The 18604-nt window shown below is 35.6% G+C and overlaps 1 protein-coding gene across 2 annotated transcripts in view; it reads right to left on the reverse strand.

Annotated features, from left to right (window-relative positions):
- Positions 1–18604, reverse strand: part of CDK14 (cyclin dependent kinase 14) — a 251510-nt gene that overhangs the window by 150253 nt on the left and 82653 nt on the right. For both annotated transcript variants that reach the window (XR_004256835.1, XM_032235075.1), the window contains exons 3-5: positions 18326–18571; positions 8632–8726; positions 6106–6185 (exon numbers count right to left, since the gene is read on the reverse strand). Coding sequence is in view for 1 of the 2 variants with exons in the window: in XM_032235075.1 (XP_032090966.1) it covers positions 6106–6185; positions 8632–8726; positions 18326–18571 (421 nt within the window). In the remaining variant the exon portion in view is untranslated. The remainder of the gene's footprint in view (positions 1–6105; positions 6186–8631; positions 8727–18325; positions 18572–18604) is intronic.

Below are 18604 nucleotides of genomic sequence, written 5' to 3' on the forward strand. Positions count from 1 at the left end.
TTCAAACCTTGTTAATAAAAATCAAAGGATATTTCTTCAATAAAGAAATGAATAATATTTTTGATTCATATGTTAATTTTTTATATAAACAAATCTTTATTTAGTTATAGGACTTTTGTGGAAACGGGTCATGCTTTAGGTTACAGATACATGCATAAACATTGAAAATTCAAAAAAAAATCACAATTTTTTAAACACTATTGTAAATAGTAAAATTATATCACATAAATACATTTGCACGCATTGGTAGAAAAATTATTAAATATGAGAAAATGGATGCAAAAATACCATGAAAGCATTTATGTGATAACAATGGTCAAATGGTAACAGTCTGAATCGATTTAGTTGAAATATATGAATATCTGTTGAAATAAATATAATGATTGTATATAAAATGTCCATTTTACAGAAATTAGAATAGGGTAAATGAAGAAAAACATAAAAAATAAATTTTATGCAATAAGAAGGGGTTGCAAGAAAATATATGATGTAGAGTTATACAGGTTATGTACAGACATGCGCAGCAAACTGCCATATCTCAATAACCTATTACCTCAACATCTATGACCTCAACTGTTTATTAGAACCAGGTAGTACCAGGAACCTATAGATATGTGAAGCCACTATTCTGGCTGGGATGGTCTTAGATATTGACAAGTAAAATGTACCAATAAGATTCTGTTGCTACCCTACTTTTCCTTTCCTTGTTAAAACTGTATAAAAGCCAAATAAACTCTGTGTAAGGCAGACAGACATTTTGGACACCACCTGCTGTGATGGATTTCTGAGACTTACAATATGAGATCGAACAAGAAGTGAAAGAATCAGGAATGAAATAGGTACTGAAAGAATATGGATGTCGGGCCTGCAGTTATATCCCTTTTAGGATCTTTGGCCTGCCATACTCTCTATTATTTCATTATGCTGTTTCATTAGTGTAGTAATTGGGAGGGGGTAACAGAAAGGAGAAGAATTGTGGAATGTGTTGTTGTCATTCTTTTCTAGAAGCTAAGGTCATCTTTTGTGTCCACACCTCTTCACCTGACCGGAACCAGCTGGCTGGAGATGCCAGCATGGTTGAAGAAGATTGGACCATGTGATGGATTTATGGGTGTGGGGATAAGATCATGAACTTTCAACTGGGTGGAATCCCAGGAAGTTTTCAGATTTGGAATTCCACAGTTTGTTGCCAACATGTCTGTCTTATTAAATTGGAACTTTAAGGATAGCTCTGCCTTGGACTCTGATTTAATTCTGCATGATATTTGGAACGCTGACAGTGGATTGAATACAAAAATCACTAATCAAATATATGAAGTGTAAATATGGGTAAAAGAAAAGAAATATCAAGAAAGTTGTGATGAAACGGAAATCAGAAATTTAAAAACAGACAAGTAAACAAAATATAAATTGAATTTATGTAGAGATCTTGTAGCATGGTTGATTTGCAAGGAGATAAAGAGTTGAAAGGATGGTATCGGCATAAACTAGATTTACCTCCTTTCCTTTTTCTTAACCTCCTACCTTTAATTTAATTACTTACTACCAATTATGTTTATTTCAAAGGTATCAAAGTGATAGGAATATAAGTGTAGACAATGTTACAACAATAAAACAAACTAATCTTAAATGAGTTGTCTGACAGCTGATTAATAGCCTGGATAGTTTTAATCCACTTGCTGAAATAAGTTTGAATCTTTGTCTCTGAATATCAATGTACAATAGATAAAATGCATAGGTATAAGATCAACTAATATAAAATAAAATATGAAGCAAAACTATTTTTTACTAATGAACATAAAGCAACACAACATCCTATGGGTTAAAATAGAAATAAATAACTCTGCAATTCATGATAAATAATTCTTGCGTATCAAGCAATTTACAATTGTGGAAAGCATGGATATCTAAATAGCTCACTAACTATCCTCTGTAATGCTAGTGCCAGACTACCCTTATTTAGACATTCTTCCTACAAATAACAATTTAAGGAATTTAGAGAATGGAGTGCCTAAAAGAATATGCAGAATGAGACATTTATTTATAGGCAAGAAAGCCATTTGTCTTAAAGAAATAGCTAATTAGGAGATAAATGTAGAGATCTGTATCTATAAAAGCATTTTAGTAAGGAAATAAATAATTTTTCCCTTTGCAGATTTTAAAAACCTAAGTATTCTTTCATTAATTAGTTCAAAATGTATGTTATTAAAAATTCATTCCACACATTTTTAAAGAGCCATTACAAATAATGATGAATAAAATATGTTTACAAGTTGCACTAGAAATCAATACTTTATTTCTGCACAGAAATTTAGCTAAGCTATTTGAAATTGCCAATGTCCTATAATTTTAGTCGTATAAATATCACTTTTACTCACTGCATATCCCTATCCACATCTAAAAATCTCAGCAATTTAATAAAGTAATGTAGAAATAAACCAGGAGATAGGATTAGGTTATAAACTAAATAAACATAACCAGCACATCAGTGTTGTTGAAAACCAGCAGTTATGGGTTAATGTGAAATAAGAACTCATACTAAGAATTTTATTAGAAGCTTGTTATGTAATGCTAATTTAACATGTTTTTTTTTTACTTGAAGCAAATGTAAAGATAAACAGATGGCTCTCTTTTAATTTAATTCCCCAATGAATTTTGAGCAAGCATCCTAGCATATGATGCAATAGTCTAAAATTAAAATAAATGCTTTTCTGGTTTGCTTATATTCAAGTTGTTACATTTGATGTACTGCTTATTATAATGTCATACTATTTCAGCAGTTAAAATGTAATGTTTGAGGAATGGAAGGAAATACATACATTTCATTCTTCCTACTGAGTATCAATAATGCTCTTTTTAACAATTCTGCACAAAGGTTTAATCTCAAGTCTTGATTTAATTGGATGTTATATTGAAACCCAAATCAGTTGAATATATTTGGATTGTTATGATATATAATATTATAGATTGATATATTTTATTCTATTTTATAGTAGTGACCTGCTATCATGTGACCACATTTTACAATTATTGTAAATTGTAACCCTAACCAAAGAAGAAAGTCCTGTGAATTGATTTATTTTACTATATTTAAATACGACTTCATTGTCAGATGCTTATTTATGCAATTCCTGTAAGATAAAGGCATATAAGCAACCCTGAGGTCCATTTAATGTTTCGCAATCACATTTCTTCATATTATCTACCTAATGTAGAGCTCTTTTAATCCGTACAACACAGAATGTAGAGCTCCCGCAAGGAAACCCATACAATTAAAAAATGAAATTCTATAAATCTAATACCTTGTTTCCCCGAAAATAAAATCTTCCTGGATAATAAACCCAATTGGGTTTTGAGCACATACACTAAAATAAGCCCCCCCTCCAAAATAAGCACTCCTCGAAAATATTGCAATACAGCAGCAGCCATGAGGTGGCCACGCTCACCATCTCCTGCACCTGAAAAATAATAAGCTTATTTTGGGGTCAAAACAAAACAAGACCCTGTCTTGTTTTTGGGAAAACACGGCAAATGTGTATATTTTATATGCTGTTGAATTTCTATTTCTGTTTTCATTTACACTATATTTTCTTGAAGAGAATTCTGATTTTATGACAATTTCCTCTTATACAAGAAAAAAAGTAATACACATATACACACACAAATACAGTACACATTCAGCTTCCCCATCAATGCAATCTAGGGTTGCCAGTTCAGGTGAAACTGATCCTGGAAATTCCTTCCCTAACAATAAAAAAGTACATGTTACCAATCTATATACATCAAAGAGAGAGATCTGAAAATTAATTGCCTTTAACATAGAAGGTCCAATTTATAAATAAAGTTTCAAGATAGACATTTATCAATCTTTATGACATACTAGCCTCCCTCTCATAGAAATACAGCAACACACTTCTCTTTCCTTCTTTCATAGGAAAAAGCAGAAGAAAAAATAGATTAAAATGAAAAGGGAAAAAAGTGAAAATTAGGTAAAGCCCAAAACAATCAATTTAACAAAGCAAAGTTAACCAACTTTTCCTCTTTCCTTTACTGAACTCGAAAGAAATTGTTTGAGATCTAACAAGTGTTTGTTTTTTAATATTACTTTAATTTTTAATATATTATTGTTATAATTTATTGCAAGCAAAAAGAAATTGTATTTAATCAACAGGACTGATATGTACCTCATCAGCTGAAAGACAAATTGGGAGATGGGAATTCAATTCTAGTCTAGAAACAAAACTTATTGTCAGATTGAGCTTAAAATAATCATACCTGGTTATAAGCTTTGAATAGTTAGATAGTATTAATAATGAATAATATTAGGGAAAATGTTTATGGCTACAGGAACAGCACAAGAAAAACATCATCTTTGTTTTGAATGTATCTGTTTATACTAAATACTAAATGTCTCTCATCTTTTTTGTGGATCGAGCACATAGCAGATCACAACTTACACCTGGACATGTTTACATAATATTTACCAGTCTACTTATCAGTGTGAGAATTGATTCTCACAGTAGGAAAAATCATGAAAACTTTCATGTTCATTGTTCTGAATTTAATACTGAATCTGAAAGGCAAAGAATGTACTACGGCTTCTGAATTACCTGTATCATTCCTGAAGATGTTAGATCTGTCTAGTGTGAAACATATCTCTTTTTAGATTATTGCAATGTGTACCTTTGTATACCTATAAACTATTCACTACCAGAAAATAAACAAGTGTTTTCTATGAGTGCATAAGAAATCCTTCCCCATGTCCTCCTTCCCGGACCAGAAGTATCTCTTTAATTGCCAAGCTTGTAATTTTTAAAACTGATATCTGCTAGATAATACATTTCTGATGAAAAGAAAATAGCAATACTTTGAATATCCAATATGTCTTTTTAGCACTGAAAATTAGACTAGTTAATTTTTAATTTACTGAAATTAATAAATTACCTTAGTGAAAATACAGTCTGGACAGATTTGAAAATTCTTTTGAATTGTAACTTTAGTATGTAAATGTATTTTATAGATTAATCCATATTACCTAGCATGGATCTACAAAACAGTCTAGCTTGATACTCTTCAATGTATTGGACATCAGCTCAGAAAATTCATATTGAGATAGCCAACATTAAACGACTAATTAATCTTGGTTTAAAGGATTGCAGTGACTCAGTGGCTAAGACACTGAACTTGTTGATCAGAAAGGTCAGTAGTTTGGTGGTTTGAATGCCTAGTGCTACGCAATGGAGTGAGCTCCTGTTACTTGTCCTAGCTTCTGCCAACCTAGCAGTTCGAAAGCATGTAAAAATGCAAATAGAAAAATAGGAACTACCTTTGCTGGGAAGGTAACAGTGTTCCATGCACCTTCAGTGTTTAGTCATGCCAGCCACATGACCACCGAGACATCACTGGCTCTTCGGCTTTAAAACATAGATGAGCACTGCCCCCTAGAGTCAGGAACAACTAGCACATATGTGCTAGTTTACCTAACCTTGGTTGGAGCCAAGCACTTCTTATACTCTCCCTCACACATTATTTTAAACCTTAGCTCCTCTTTTAATGCAAGCCACATTTCTTTCCTTATGTCCAGTAGCATCAGTTAATAATTTGGACATGCTGAACACATTGTTTATTTTTTTAAAAAAGTCAAATACTTATTACTTCACATTATCTTTTAAAATGTTCTTTTTAGTACACTTTCAGTGACTTTAATTAATAAACAAACAATCATCCTTGGAACACTGCCAATTTAAAATTATTCTGGATTTGGATTCTACTTCTCAGCAGCAGTCTTGTGAACAGAATATTCTTAATGTAAACTCCCACTGGCATTTCTACACCTCCACAATTGCATACATGCTGTCATGTATACCTGATACCAGTTCCTATATAAGCCATCCACCGAAAACAGATTTTTTTATTTTATAATAACTCCCACACATTAGAGTGATTTTGATTTTTAAGTAGCAATCCAACTTATCCAAGGACTGTAACCATATAATTTGAGAAACATAAAGACTCTTCAGAATCAACAAGAAGTTGAAAAGAAGATGTCTGCTGTAATTACAAAAAGGAGGGAGATAAAATTGAGAGCCAAATAAAAAAGCATACCTTCTCTGATAGCTGTAAATGGAGTACCTTCTTCTTCCTGAAGTCTTATTACTTTCAGTGCTACTAACTTTCCATTTACTCTGGAATAAAAAGACCAAAATACAATTATCTTAGCACTTTAATAGACTTTTCTATTTGCAGCGCTCAATGCTTCTTATGCTAAAACTCTAACTATTATCCTTCATAAAAACATTATCATTTTAAAACCATTTTCTAGAATGTAATCTTGGGTATTTATTCCAATTATACTGTGACATTTTATTTGATGGTTTAAACTTAAATGGACATTTATCATTTATTCCAAACCAAAATAGAAATAATGTCTACATAGGCTTTTATTGGCCTCGGTAAGCTTGTTCTCCAAAGTACTGAATTAAGACGAAACAGATGTAAGAATTATAGTTGCTTTGTTAGTGCAATTAAACTAAGGCTCATAGTTCATCCTGACCCGAGTTTAAAATGGCAACATCCATCAAACTACATCATTTATACTTTTTCTAATTTCCGGGAAACAGAACAAACTTGTTTACTTCTTTTATAATTGGTAATGTTTCAGAACATATTATTTTATTGTGGATTTTTTTTCTGTTTTGTTTTTGTACCTTGCACTTAATGTTATACTGTTTTCAAAAAGTACAGGTATGATTATTACGTTGCTTTTGAACTTTTTGTACTTTTAGATTATTAATTGGTAAGTAAGGCAAAGCCAAAAGGATATTTTTATTTGTATTCATAATAATTTTATTTTAAATAATTTTAAGTTGCTTCACGGCATATGCCTATGCTGTGTGCCTCTGCTATTATTTCCTATCTATATATCAGCCAGAAAGAGAAGATTCGGATCTTATGAATTTAAAAGTCATAAATAAACCCAGAGCATCCAGAAGTACATCAGTAAAATGGTAACCAAAATTGAGTTGCTGGGAGAATGTCTGGGGAAGCAACAGACATGGGGTGAAGATCAAGAAGAGAAAGTGACATGGCAAGATGGGATGTACTGTCAACAGATAGCTGAGGTACCAGACATTGGGAAATCATATCAGTGGCTGGAAAGGGCTGGACTGAAAGAATTAATGATGATAGGAGGCCATAACAAGCACTAAGTACCAAATCTATAAAAGTAGGGGTTAATTGACAGGAAGGCATTACAGAGAGTGATCAATTTGGCACAAGTAACCATTGGTTGCCCTCTAATACCACTGGATGACATCACTAGGTCTTGCTGCTTTAGCAGAGTAAGGAAGATACTCAGAGATGATTCACACCCTGGTCAGTGTCTCTTTGCACTTCTACCATTGGGCAGAAGACATCAAAGCATAGCCAGCCGAACAAATAGGTTAAAAAATAGTTTCTATCCTTGGGCTGGTAGACTCTAAAACACAACCACAATCACTCCAAGCGCACGCAAGGACATATGACTAGTTTATCTTTTTCTTTTTTTCTTTTCCCCTAATTTCTTGCATTGGGATTATTCTCTATACTATTTGTGTTGTTTGTATTTGTTGTCATGGATTGCACTACTGAGGCTAAAACCAATTTTGTTGTATTTATTTTGTACAATGACAATAATGGCTATACTACTAATACTAGCAGGAGCCAAGATACAGACGGCACAGAGAGGCCTCAGAGACAGTTCAATATATAGTGTCAGGATATAAGAGGCAGGAACAGCATACAAGAAAAAGCACAATAAAGTAATTGGCACTCTACACAGGAACTTCACTCTATCTTACTAAAACAAAAAACTTTTTCACATTTTTCAATCTAAGAAGCATCTCCAAGATATTAAATATGTTGTAATTTCAACCAATAATGTATTTTTAGAATGTGTGTTTGTCTGTGTCTCTGTCTGACTGACTGACTATAAATAAATAAATATATATACATACATACATACATACATACATACATACATACATACATTTAGTGTCACAACCCCTGGTAAGCCCCAATTATGGGAGGAAGCTAACTGCTTCCATCATCTGTCAATCGGCTCGTCACAAGAGTCCATCACGACAGAAACCCAATATTTTTACTGTTGCCTTTGTTATATTTGTGTTTTTTTTATTTGTGCTGATAATAATCTATAAATAAGATTTTGATATCAGGTTGTTCTGAGCCTAGAAACATAGACGGTAGTAGATTCAATTGAAGCAAATCATTTTTGACCATTTAGTGATGATTTGACCACTTCAAATTGTCAGCAAAATTGATTTGCTTAATTTGTTAAATTAACATTTTCTGCAGATAGAAAAATAAAATTTAGCAGAACATAATAGACTCTGTACTACAAGAAACATTTTTAAAAGAAATCAATTGCAGATTACGGGTTGTGCCAACTATCACTGGCCCTAGATTTAAGCCCATTCAGTATACCTGATTTGCAATATGAAATTTTACTTTAATAATGTGCTGCCTCCAAGGCACACAATAATTAATATTTTATTAAAATGTTACTTTAATATCTACATTAAAAAAATTAAATTGACAAAATCTTAAACATGTGAATATTACAAATATACTTACTTGCTTTTCCCTTTGTACACTGTAGCATATGAACCTTCACCCAGTTTTTCCAGTTTTTCATAAGAATCGGCTTTTCCAAATTTGGGACTTGTTGGCTGCAAGACATTAAAAAAGAAAAAGTATATCAATGTTTATGTACTCATAACTGTAATCTCTAACAAGTATCCAACCAACCATGAAGGCCAAATATTATTACTGAAACTAATAAGATTCTACCAGAGATATTTAATGTTTGATCACTCAACATATAACATTATTACCCTAGCTCCTCCTTAGTTATCATTTACCATTAAGCATTCATTACAGGTCAAAATATGTATGCAATGTATAACAAAAAAAGATGTTAATGCCTACGGTATTCTTATTTTCTCCAGAGTAAAATAAAAATATGATAAATTGGACTTCTAAACATTTCTATTGTTAGAAATTGTTCTATTGTTAAGTTAAATAAAAGTTAAATATTTTAAGATGAACTGCTAGATAAGCTCTTGATTTTATTACTAATTTCTCGCAAGTTTAGTAACTAAATAGCAAGTTTAGTAACTAAACAAGAAATGTTTACAAGGCACAGATTTAAGATCGTTATGTTTAAGTTCCACAAATCCTAATGGTCTATTCATCATATTACAATCTGCTAATTATATAAATCATGTGTTAGATGAAAAATTTACAATTTTGTATTAATTGCAAATTAATTTCCTTCTAATTGTTTATTTCCAAGATAGTTTGGAGGAATTAAGATATAGGCAGACTTTATTAGATAATAGGTTATCTAACTTGCAACTGAATCTCAAATATGAAATAAAATTAATTATACATAACAAATTTAATAAACTTTAACAATTTGCAAAAATTAAAATATCCTTGATATTCTGTCCCTCATTATAACATGTCCCTTGTTATTAAACATGTCTACAGATATTCTTGAATCCGTGACTGTGGACTAAATTGCCAATACCTCTGGGTCCAGCATCAGAACCAAGTTGTAATCCTTAATCCAGAGCAACAAGTGGGACATAACAAATAATTCACTGCAATAATTCACTTAACAACTGCGGCAAGAAAAGCCATAAAATGGGGCACTTAACATTTCACTTAGCAACATAAATGTTGGACTCAATTTATGTGATCATAAGTTGAGAAGTACCTAAATAAAGGCTTAAGTGTTGGAAATAAATCATTAGAATATCATGGGTAAAGACCGTTGTCTTGCCTGAACGGTCGTTCTCGGGGCACTGCGAGGAGAGTCCAATGCTGGGTTAACACAGCCTATCTGCCCTTGGACTGAGTGATGTTTTTTAGTTGACCACGCCTCCCTTTGCCTCTGCATGCTCAGTTCGAAAACGAAGGAAACCGTCCTGTAATCAGTTACAGTCAATACAGTCACATCGTTTACAAGAAATAAACACCCCGGGCGGGTTTGGACTCTCCTCGCAGTGCCCCGAGAACGACTGTTCAGGCAAGCCAACGGTCTTTCTCCAGTGCACTGCTCGGAGAGTCCAATGCTGGGACATGCCCAAGCTATTGAGTCCCAGGGTGGGGAAGCGCCGTAGCCTTTTCCTTTGGGGCCTTGCTCTTGCGAGAGCCCCTGTGTCTAATGCCCTCAGCTATCCCTTGGGAAATGGCTAAGGAAATTACCTCCCTCATTTCATCAGAAAGAGCATGGCCTTTACCCTTCCTCAGCTTCTGCTTACTGGGCCTGCAATGGCTAGGCCTGCCTGAGCTGGATTTACCCTTCCCACACTGGGAATCCTGGATAGAATCACTTTCCTTTCCAATGGAGGAGCTAGGGGAGTCGGGGTACCCCCAAGAAGCTTCTGGAGATGGATCTCTGGACCTATAGTCATCCCCAGACAAGAATTTACTGTCTCCAGGGGATTGGGCCTCACGATCAGGGGAAGCTGACTCCCTGCTGCGATGGTTTGGGCTAGGTTCTGGCTGATGGGGCCTAGAAACCTCCCTGGGATCCACTGTGGTTCTTGGTGAAGATCTTTCATTTGAGCCTTTGTGCCCTTTGCCTTTTTTCACAGAGGGATCCAGCTTGCTGCGTTTGCTGGAGGGCCCTGCCTGTTCCCCTAAGGCCTCCCTGCATTCCTCTGCCATTTCAGGTCCCCACGAGGCCTGGAAGATAGCTGGAGCTGGGATGGGCACGCGCTGGCCGAGGAGGCTCAAATGCGCTCGCAGAATCTTCAGGAGGGAAGGGCCGCCTGGGGGCCGGATTCCTTCCTCCCACCGCCCTCGGTTCCCCGAGACTTATCTTCCTCTCAGGAGGGAGAGACTAGCTGGCTCCCCAGACTAGTCCCCAGCCTCCTTGCGGCGTTCCGCGGTCGCTGAGGGCTGGCTGTGGCTCCGCTTGGGCTGCCTGGGCTCTCCGCTTCTCTGCTTTCTCCGAAGGCAAGGCTGGAGGAATCAGCTCTCCACATGAGCCGCGTGTTCTTTCTCCTCAACGCGCTCCGAAGCGATCCAAAATGGCAGCGGCTGCGTGCGCAGCCTCCTCCCGCTCTTTTTAGCCTGACAGCCCGAAAAGCACACGAAGGTTCCAACCATCGCTGCTGTTGCCGGGCAGAATTGAGCAGCTGAATGGCCCCTAGCTAGAAGGCCTGCAGGCTCCCAAACCTCTGTTTGAGGGAATTTTTCTCTGGGGCTCAGTTGGGGAAGGTCTGCCACCGCCCCTGTCGCTCCTGCCGCTCGCCAGCCTTCGCTGGGCGAGGGATTACAGTCCCCTGGAGCGCTTGCAACCAGCAGCTGAAGGGAAGCCTGGGTGCCCTCTTAAAGCAACACAAACCTCAAATCTTTGACAGTTCTTGCAATAGAGATAATTTTCTCTAATATGAGAAGCCAAACATGGTCCAAAGTGGGAAACTTTCCAGCCTATCTGGAGCTCCCCCAAAACAGTCCTAACGGGCAGACTGAGTTTTCGAACTGAGCATGCAGAGCCAAAGGGAGGCATGGTCAACTAAAAAACATCACTCAGTCCAAGGGCAGATAGGCTGTGTTAACCCAGCATTGGACTCTTCAAGCAGTGCACTGGAGAACATGAAAAAACCCAAAGGGGTTAATTCCCTTTATTAATTCAACCCAGATTTTCACTTCAGACATAAATGACCAGATTTAAATTATCATACTTGGAAAACATAATGCAAAGACCTATCTCCAATGGCCTCCAAATTTTTGGCATAGGGACCAATTCTGTGGAGAAAAGTTTCCCGTTGTCCTGAGAGAATATAGTTTTGTGTGCTGTCTGCATCCAGTGAATGGGGTTTCACTTGTTTCCGTGGCCTGATTGCTAGCATGCCATAGACTGATGACGGTATATGGTACAACTAAGGGTTGTGGACCTCCGTCCTATGTAGAAGCAAAGGGAAAAGGAGTGCACTGGAAACAAAGTGAATGGATTTAATTATAGCAGGCATATATGCTGTCAGCATTCCAAATATCATGCAGAATTAAATCAGAGTCCAAGGCAGAGCTATCCTTAAAGTTCCAATTTAATAAAACAGACATGTTGGTATTGTGCTATGGAATCCCAATTCTGAAACTTCCTGGGATTCCACCAGTTGAAAGTTCATGATCTTGTCCCCACACCCACAAATCCATCACGTGGTCCAATCCTCTTCTTCCTCTCTGGCATCTCCACCCAGCTGGTTCCGGTCAGGTGCAAAGGTGCGGAGACAAAGAATAACCTTGAGCTCCTAGAAGGGAATTTTTTATTTACAACACATTCTACCCCTTGCTATTTCCCCCCCTTAATGAGAGTGTGGCAGGCCAAAGAGTCTTAAAGGAACCGCTCTCCCATAACAGGATATCTTTCCTGTTGTTACTAAAATGAACACTCACCTCAAACATCTTTCTATATCACTGCTGCCCAATATATATTTCTGTTTTGCTTTAACTGGACAGCTAGGATGATCATCATATCTTGACTACATACAGGGAATTATCCAATATTCACCTCAGAACAAGATAAACATATACACAGGACTATCATATCAAGACATACACATTCCATGCAGGGGTGGGTTGTTGCCAGCATTACTGCCTGCTTGATTTGCTCCCGCGTGCACCACACACTCTGCATGCATGCACATTTGACCATGAATGCAATAAAAATTGGTCTGCACATGCACAGAAGCAAAACACAAGATGGTGGTGCCTATAGCACCAGCTCGGGAGCATGGCAGGCCTGGGTCGCTGCTGGTTCCAGCAAACTAGGCTGCCAAGCTACTACCGGTTCGGCTGAACCAGTAGGAACCACCACTGATTCCATGTCTCACCTCTACAGGCACCATATTTCACTATCACAAAATAAACTAATTCCTATAGCCTAATAGAGACATTGCCTAGATTATAGCAAAATAAATAATCTCCAATCTTCCTAATTAAAGAAAAACAATTAAATATAAAACCAGATTAAGCACTATAAAATTAGAACCACGTGAACTAATTATATGGGGAAAAAAGGTTTTATATTTTTTTAGGTTAATAATCTAATAAGATTTTTAAAAAATACAAAAAGAATCACACAAAATAATAATGTATACCATTGACTTCCTGATCGAATAAACCAATATTACAATCTTTTTTTCTTCTTTTCTTCTCAATAAAACAATCTTTCTCTGCAATCCATTTAGATCAGGGATATCAAACTCGCATAGTCACGGCATAGTCACGGCATAGTCACGTGACATATCAGGATTTTTCCCTTTTCTAAATTAGGCGAGGCCAGCAATTGGCGCATCCAGCCCGCGGCCCATGAGTTTGAGATCCCAGATTTAGATCGTTAATAAATCTTATTACAAATTTCTTAGCATCATAAATCCAATAAAACCATTCCAATTATTCTCTGGAGTTCTCATTCTTATTCTTTGATTTTTAAAACCTCATCCAATGTACCTAGTAACAGAAGGTACATGTTTATATTCTCTTTATGTAAATTTTCTTGGGTATTTTCAGTTCAGTTTATTACATTTATATGCTGCCCCTTTCCCCCGAAGGCGACTCATTTTGTTCTGATAGCTTTATTTGATAACAGACAGCTCTTTAGATGAAACAACAAATTTCCGTTTCTTGAAGTAGATATCAACACAATTCTTCAAAGATGTCTTAAAACACCAATTACTGGTCTGAAAACTCAATTTTGCTTTCCACAAATTTACATTTATTTTTATTGAAAAATATTCAAAATCTTAATATTCAAAGTCCAAAACTTCATTTTTTTAACCCCTAGAACATTTGGTAGCCAAACCTTTTCTTACATTTTGCTATTTAAATGCTTAGAAGTTATTAAAGTAAATTTTCATATTCTTATATTGAAGATTAAAAACTTTCACTCAGTGTTTCCAATCTTGTGATTATGAAGATGTCTAACTTTCTTCAATCCACATATGCAACTTCCAAAAATAGTTAGTAAGTGGCCACAAAGAGATAAAATATGTAGTTAGAGCAAAATGGTGAATCCCTCTGTCTTTCTGATTCCTACCCATCAACCAAAATTGCTGTCTTGCAATCTCTTTGTCAGGTAAAGGAGAAGTTTCAACAATCTCCAGTAATTCTCTTCAATTCAGAAAAAGTAGAAGCAATCTGCTTTTTAGCTCTCTTGTACTAGGCTGTCAACTGTCAGCTCCATTTATTTTTAGAACTATCTTCAGTCAGCCATTTTCTCTTGGAATTAGTATAATTATTTAGTATAATAATTAGTATTTAGGACTTCAGTTGGTAAGCCAGAGAACAGAAGTTTTATCAAGTTGACAATCTAAGCATGATCTTATCTAGCTTCTCTAAATTCACACAGATTTCTATACTGCATTTTTCTGATTTTTCAAACATTTAATTATCTGATTCAAATGGCTAGATGGTCCATCTGTTACAGAGCAGAAAATGGAGGTTGGCAATTCTGGATTTGAATTAGAAGGGTCAATTGCTTTTTCCTGAAGATGAAAGGTGTGTTCTATGTTGTAAGGATTAACAGTGTCCCACATTTAAAAAATGTTGTGATGCACTTTTCATCTCAGAAAGTCCATTGGATAATTTTTTTGTGTTTCAGAGACAAGTATAGATGAATATGCTCAGCAAACAAGACATTCAAAAACCTTTTTCATTGGGAGAGGAGAAATTCTCAAAATATACAATATAAAAATTCATAACATGCACATTTTAAATAGTTCTTTGCTTTTTTCAATTATTTAGATCACTTATATCACAATTTTAACATTAAATGGTTCTTTTACTGACAAAATTTTCTATGTTTAAAAGAAGGGGAAGGGGAACGAAAGATCCATCCATTTTATTTTGGTATAAGGTGTATTTATTTCAAACAACACTGAGAGGGTACAGTGTAAATTAGAATCATTGAAAAGTGGGCCTTGAAGCAACATTCTGAGGTAAAAACTACCTATGCCCTGCTCATTTTATAAAATTAACTCAGAAAAAATACTTACTGCTAGCAAAGGGTTGTTTAATGAGGAGTGAAAGTATAGGAAATTATAATAAGAGCTTCATAAAAGGCTATTTCCTGATGAAAGACAGGAGCTTCCTTGAAAATAATGGTGCACTCTGTTTCCTCCTTCATGTGTGTATTTCAGGATATTCAGAGAAAAAATTTCCTCTTTGGATCCAAGCACCAAGCATGATTCATTTATCTCAGAGCTATTTGCCTTATATATTTTTCTATCAGACTAAGAAATAATTTTGTTTCCATCATTCGCAATAGTATGCAATCAGCAACTGAAATTTGAAAGAACCAAATACCCAAATCTAAAAAAACAGCCCATTTGCATATAGCTAGTAAATAAGGCTTCCAAGTAATTTTCTTGGCAAATTTACACGTACATAAGAGTATTCAATCAATCAATAAAGGTAATTACAAATCCTGTACCCTGCACAGCAAGAACCAAATCATTAAAGCCAGAGAGGCCATTCTTAGTTTAATCTGTGAAATTACCTACTATTGCACACATATATATCACTGAAGACATGTGAATGAAAAAAAAAATTTTTTTTAATTTGCTTTGTACAAACTTAGACCCAATCCATTTTTTCCTGACAGTAAATATAAGTAAAGTTAATTATTGCTGCATCAAATCCAGATTTATTTATGCTTAGACATGATCCAAATCAGAAGTTCTTCCATGTTACAGTTATAAACCTGGAAACAAGGAAGAATGTTTCTTTTATACAGACAGAGCAATTCTGTCTTTTCCGCATGGATGATAATAGTGATCACATTTGTGAATCAGAAGATCATCATCTAACAATCAGTGATGAAATAGCCAGCGCCTCTCAAATGGCCTTCCCCAATGTACTGAAAAAGAAACATTGGCTAACAGCTAATCATAACTAACCCCAGCGTTCCTCATTTCAAAGTGGAGTACAGATTTTGAAGAATGATGCATTGTTAAAAAATTTCAAACTTAAATCCAGAAATCTAAAACTCCTGGCTGGGACCGTTCTGAGAAGGGGGATCCACATGCGAGGCCAGGAAGGAAGGAAGCATGGCCAGCGGGGTTGCAAGGAAAGCAAATTGTGGATCTTTTCCTGCATGCATCTCTTGGGAAGCAGAGTACGGGCAAAGAATAGAAGAGCCTTTTTCCTTTTGAGCATCAGATCCAGAAGATCTGAGGTTTTTTTGGATGCTCACCCGCCTGTAGGAAAAGGGGGCAATCCCCTACAGGAACTGTTGTTTCGGGCAGTTGCTCAGGACAAGCCACATCAGAAAAGAGCATCAGACACTCTAATGGCCTTGTATTCATCTCTTGGAACCTCAGTTCTTTGTAGTGGAGGATTAACAATGGTTGAGTTTCCAACTCAGGTCGGAGGGTTCTCCCTTCCCTTAAAGTGACAGTCTGATCTATTGGATTAGCCACCAATAACAGAAGGCAAGACAAGAAACAATGGATAAAAATAACCAAGTAGAGAAGCAACCTTGAACTAAGAAAAAATATTGTAATAGTGAGAACAATTAACTAATAGAATGGCTTGCCTTCAGAAGTTTTGAGTGTTCCATTGCTGGAGGCTCTTAAGAAGAGACTGAACAGCCATTTGTCTGGGATGGTATAGGGTCTTCTGCTTGAGCAGGGGATTGGGCTAGAAGACCTCCAAGGTCCCTTCCAACTCTGCTAGTCTGTTATCTAAATTTACATCTAGAGAACATACAACTACTACTTTAGCACTCAGCACTATCTGTTCTGCTACCCTTGCACCAGCTATGCAAATCTATTCAAAGTTGCTCCATATGACAAGATATAACAAGACAGTTACCCAACCAAGCAAAAAGTACTTTCAAATACATAATTTCCATTTTCCTCAAAATAATACCCTCCTTCCAGTCTCAAATGAAGTAAATGCCTATTTAGACATCACCTGATAGTTACAGGTTGATGTAACACTCTGTTAACATACTGGTTCATTCCCATTACAAGTTTTTTACTTTCGTATAGGTATCCCTTAGCTTAGTGACTGTTCAAAGTTATCATAGACTTTCCTGGAGGTCCATCATAACCAGGTTCTGAAGTTCTCATGCCCCCCTCCCATGATCACCTGACCATGTTTAGGACGGTTTGCCAAAAGCTGACTTTTTTTTTTTTTGGCAAAACCAGTTCATAGCAAATCATTAGTTCACTTAATGTCAGCCACAAAAAAGAGCCATAAAATTTGATTGTGACCTGATTTACAAACATTACGACTTGATGATTGTGATGGACAGTGTCCAATATAGTTATAGTTGAGGACTGCCTGTGTTTTTTAAGTTATTTAACTGAGATACAGTATCAAAAAGATATTTAAACTTAAAATGAAAACATAAATAGCAACTGAATTAAAAATACAAACTAAGAAAGAAAAGAAAATGAGAAATAAAAAACCTACCTTATGCTTATCAATATTCACTTGTTTACTAATGCACCACTATAATATAATAAATGCAAAATATTTTTCTAAAATATCACAAAATTGCAAGCAACTTTAGTCAGTGATGACTCCTGATTACTTCCTTGACAAGTTCTTGTAGTTTCATTTACTTATCAAATTTCTACACTACACCGAGTGACTCTGGGACTTTTCTTGATAAAATTTTGGAAATGCCAATGCCTTCTTCCCTGAGGGCTGAGAAAATATAACTGCTGATGGCTGATTTAGGTATTGAGCCTAAGGGATGACTACAATTCTTGGTCTCCTAGTTTCTAGCTTGGTATCTTAACCACTGCACCAACATGCTTTAGTTGTGAAGATAGCACTTGGGTTATAACTTAGGAAGGAAGGGAAATCCTTAAAATTGTCATTATATAACAACTAGTTTAGAGTCATGAACCGTTCTTCTATCCAAACTTTCCAATAGAAAGTTTTACACCAATTTTCAAAGTAGAATTTATGAAAAGAAATATTCATGACTTATCAAAACTAAATATATATTCCCATATGGTTCAAAGATTAATCACCATTCTACTTTTATAGCTTAAATTAATATTAATATAAGCTACACAAAATTATATAAGGGTCTTCATTGACCTTGAACTATTCATTTAAAAAATTAAAACTTTTATTTTAATACTGGTATTTAATCTGAGAAAACACTGACTCTTAAAAATAGACATACTTTCAGAGGATCGATTGTATTAAGCAATACTGCTATTAAAATACCAAATATTTAAAACTTGTTTGAAGAATTTTAAAAAGATAAATACAGCGTGTCTGGACTCACAGAACTAGGACTGGAATGCCGTCTGAGTTTAGGAGATTCTTTCTCAGCTGATGAAGATTTGAAGTTAATGCAGGCATTGTTCTCTGAATGCACCCTTTTTACTTGATTATTTGGCTTCTCAAATGGGTCAAAAGTGCTTTGTGTCCTTTGAACTCTGACTTTTTTGTCTTCTGGAATTGTGTCCAAGGGTTTGATCACAGAATCCATTCCTTGGCAATTCCGTGTGGACATCTTTGTGACGCATATCTAAGAAAGGAGACAAAATGTTTTTAATGTTTA

This window comes from Thamnophis elegans, chromosome Z (assembly GCF_009769535.1).
Source record: "Thamnophis elegans isolate rThaEle1 chromosome Z, rThaEle1.pri, whole genome shotgun sequence".
Lineage (NCBI taxonomy): Eukaryota > Metazoa > Chordata > Lepidosauria > Squamata > Colubridae > Thamnophis > Thamnophis elegans.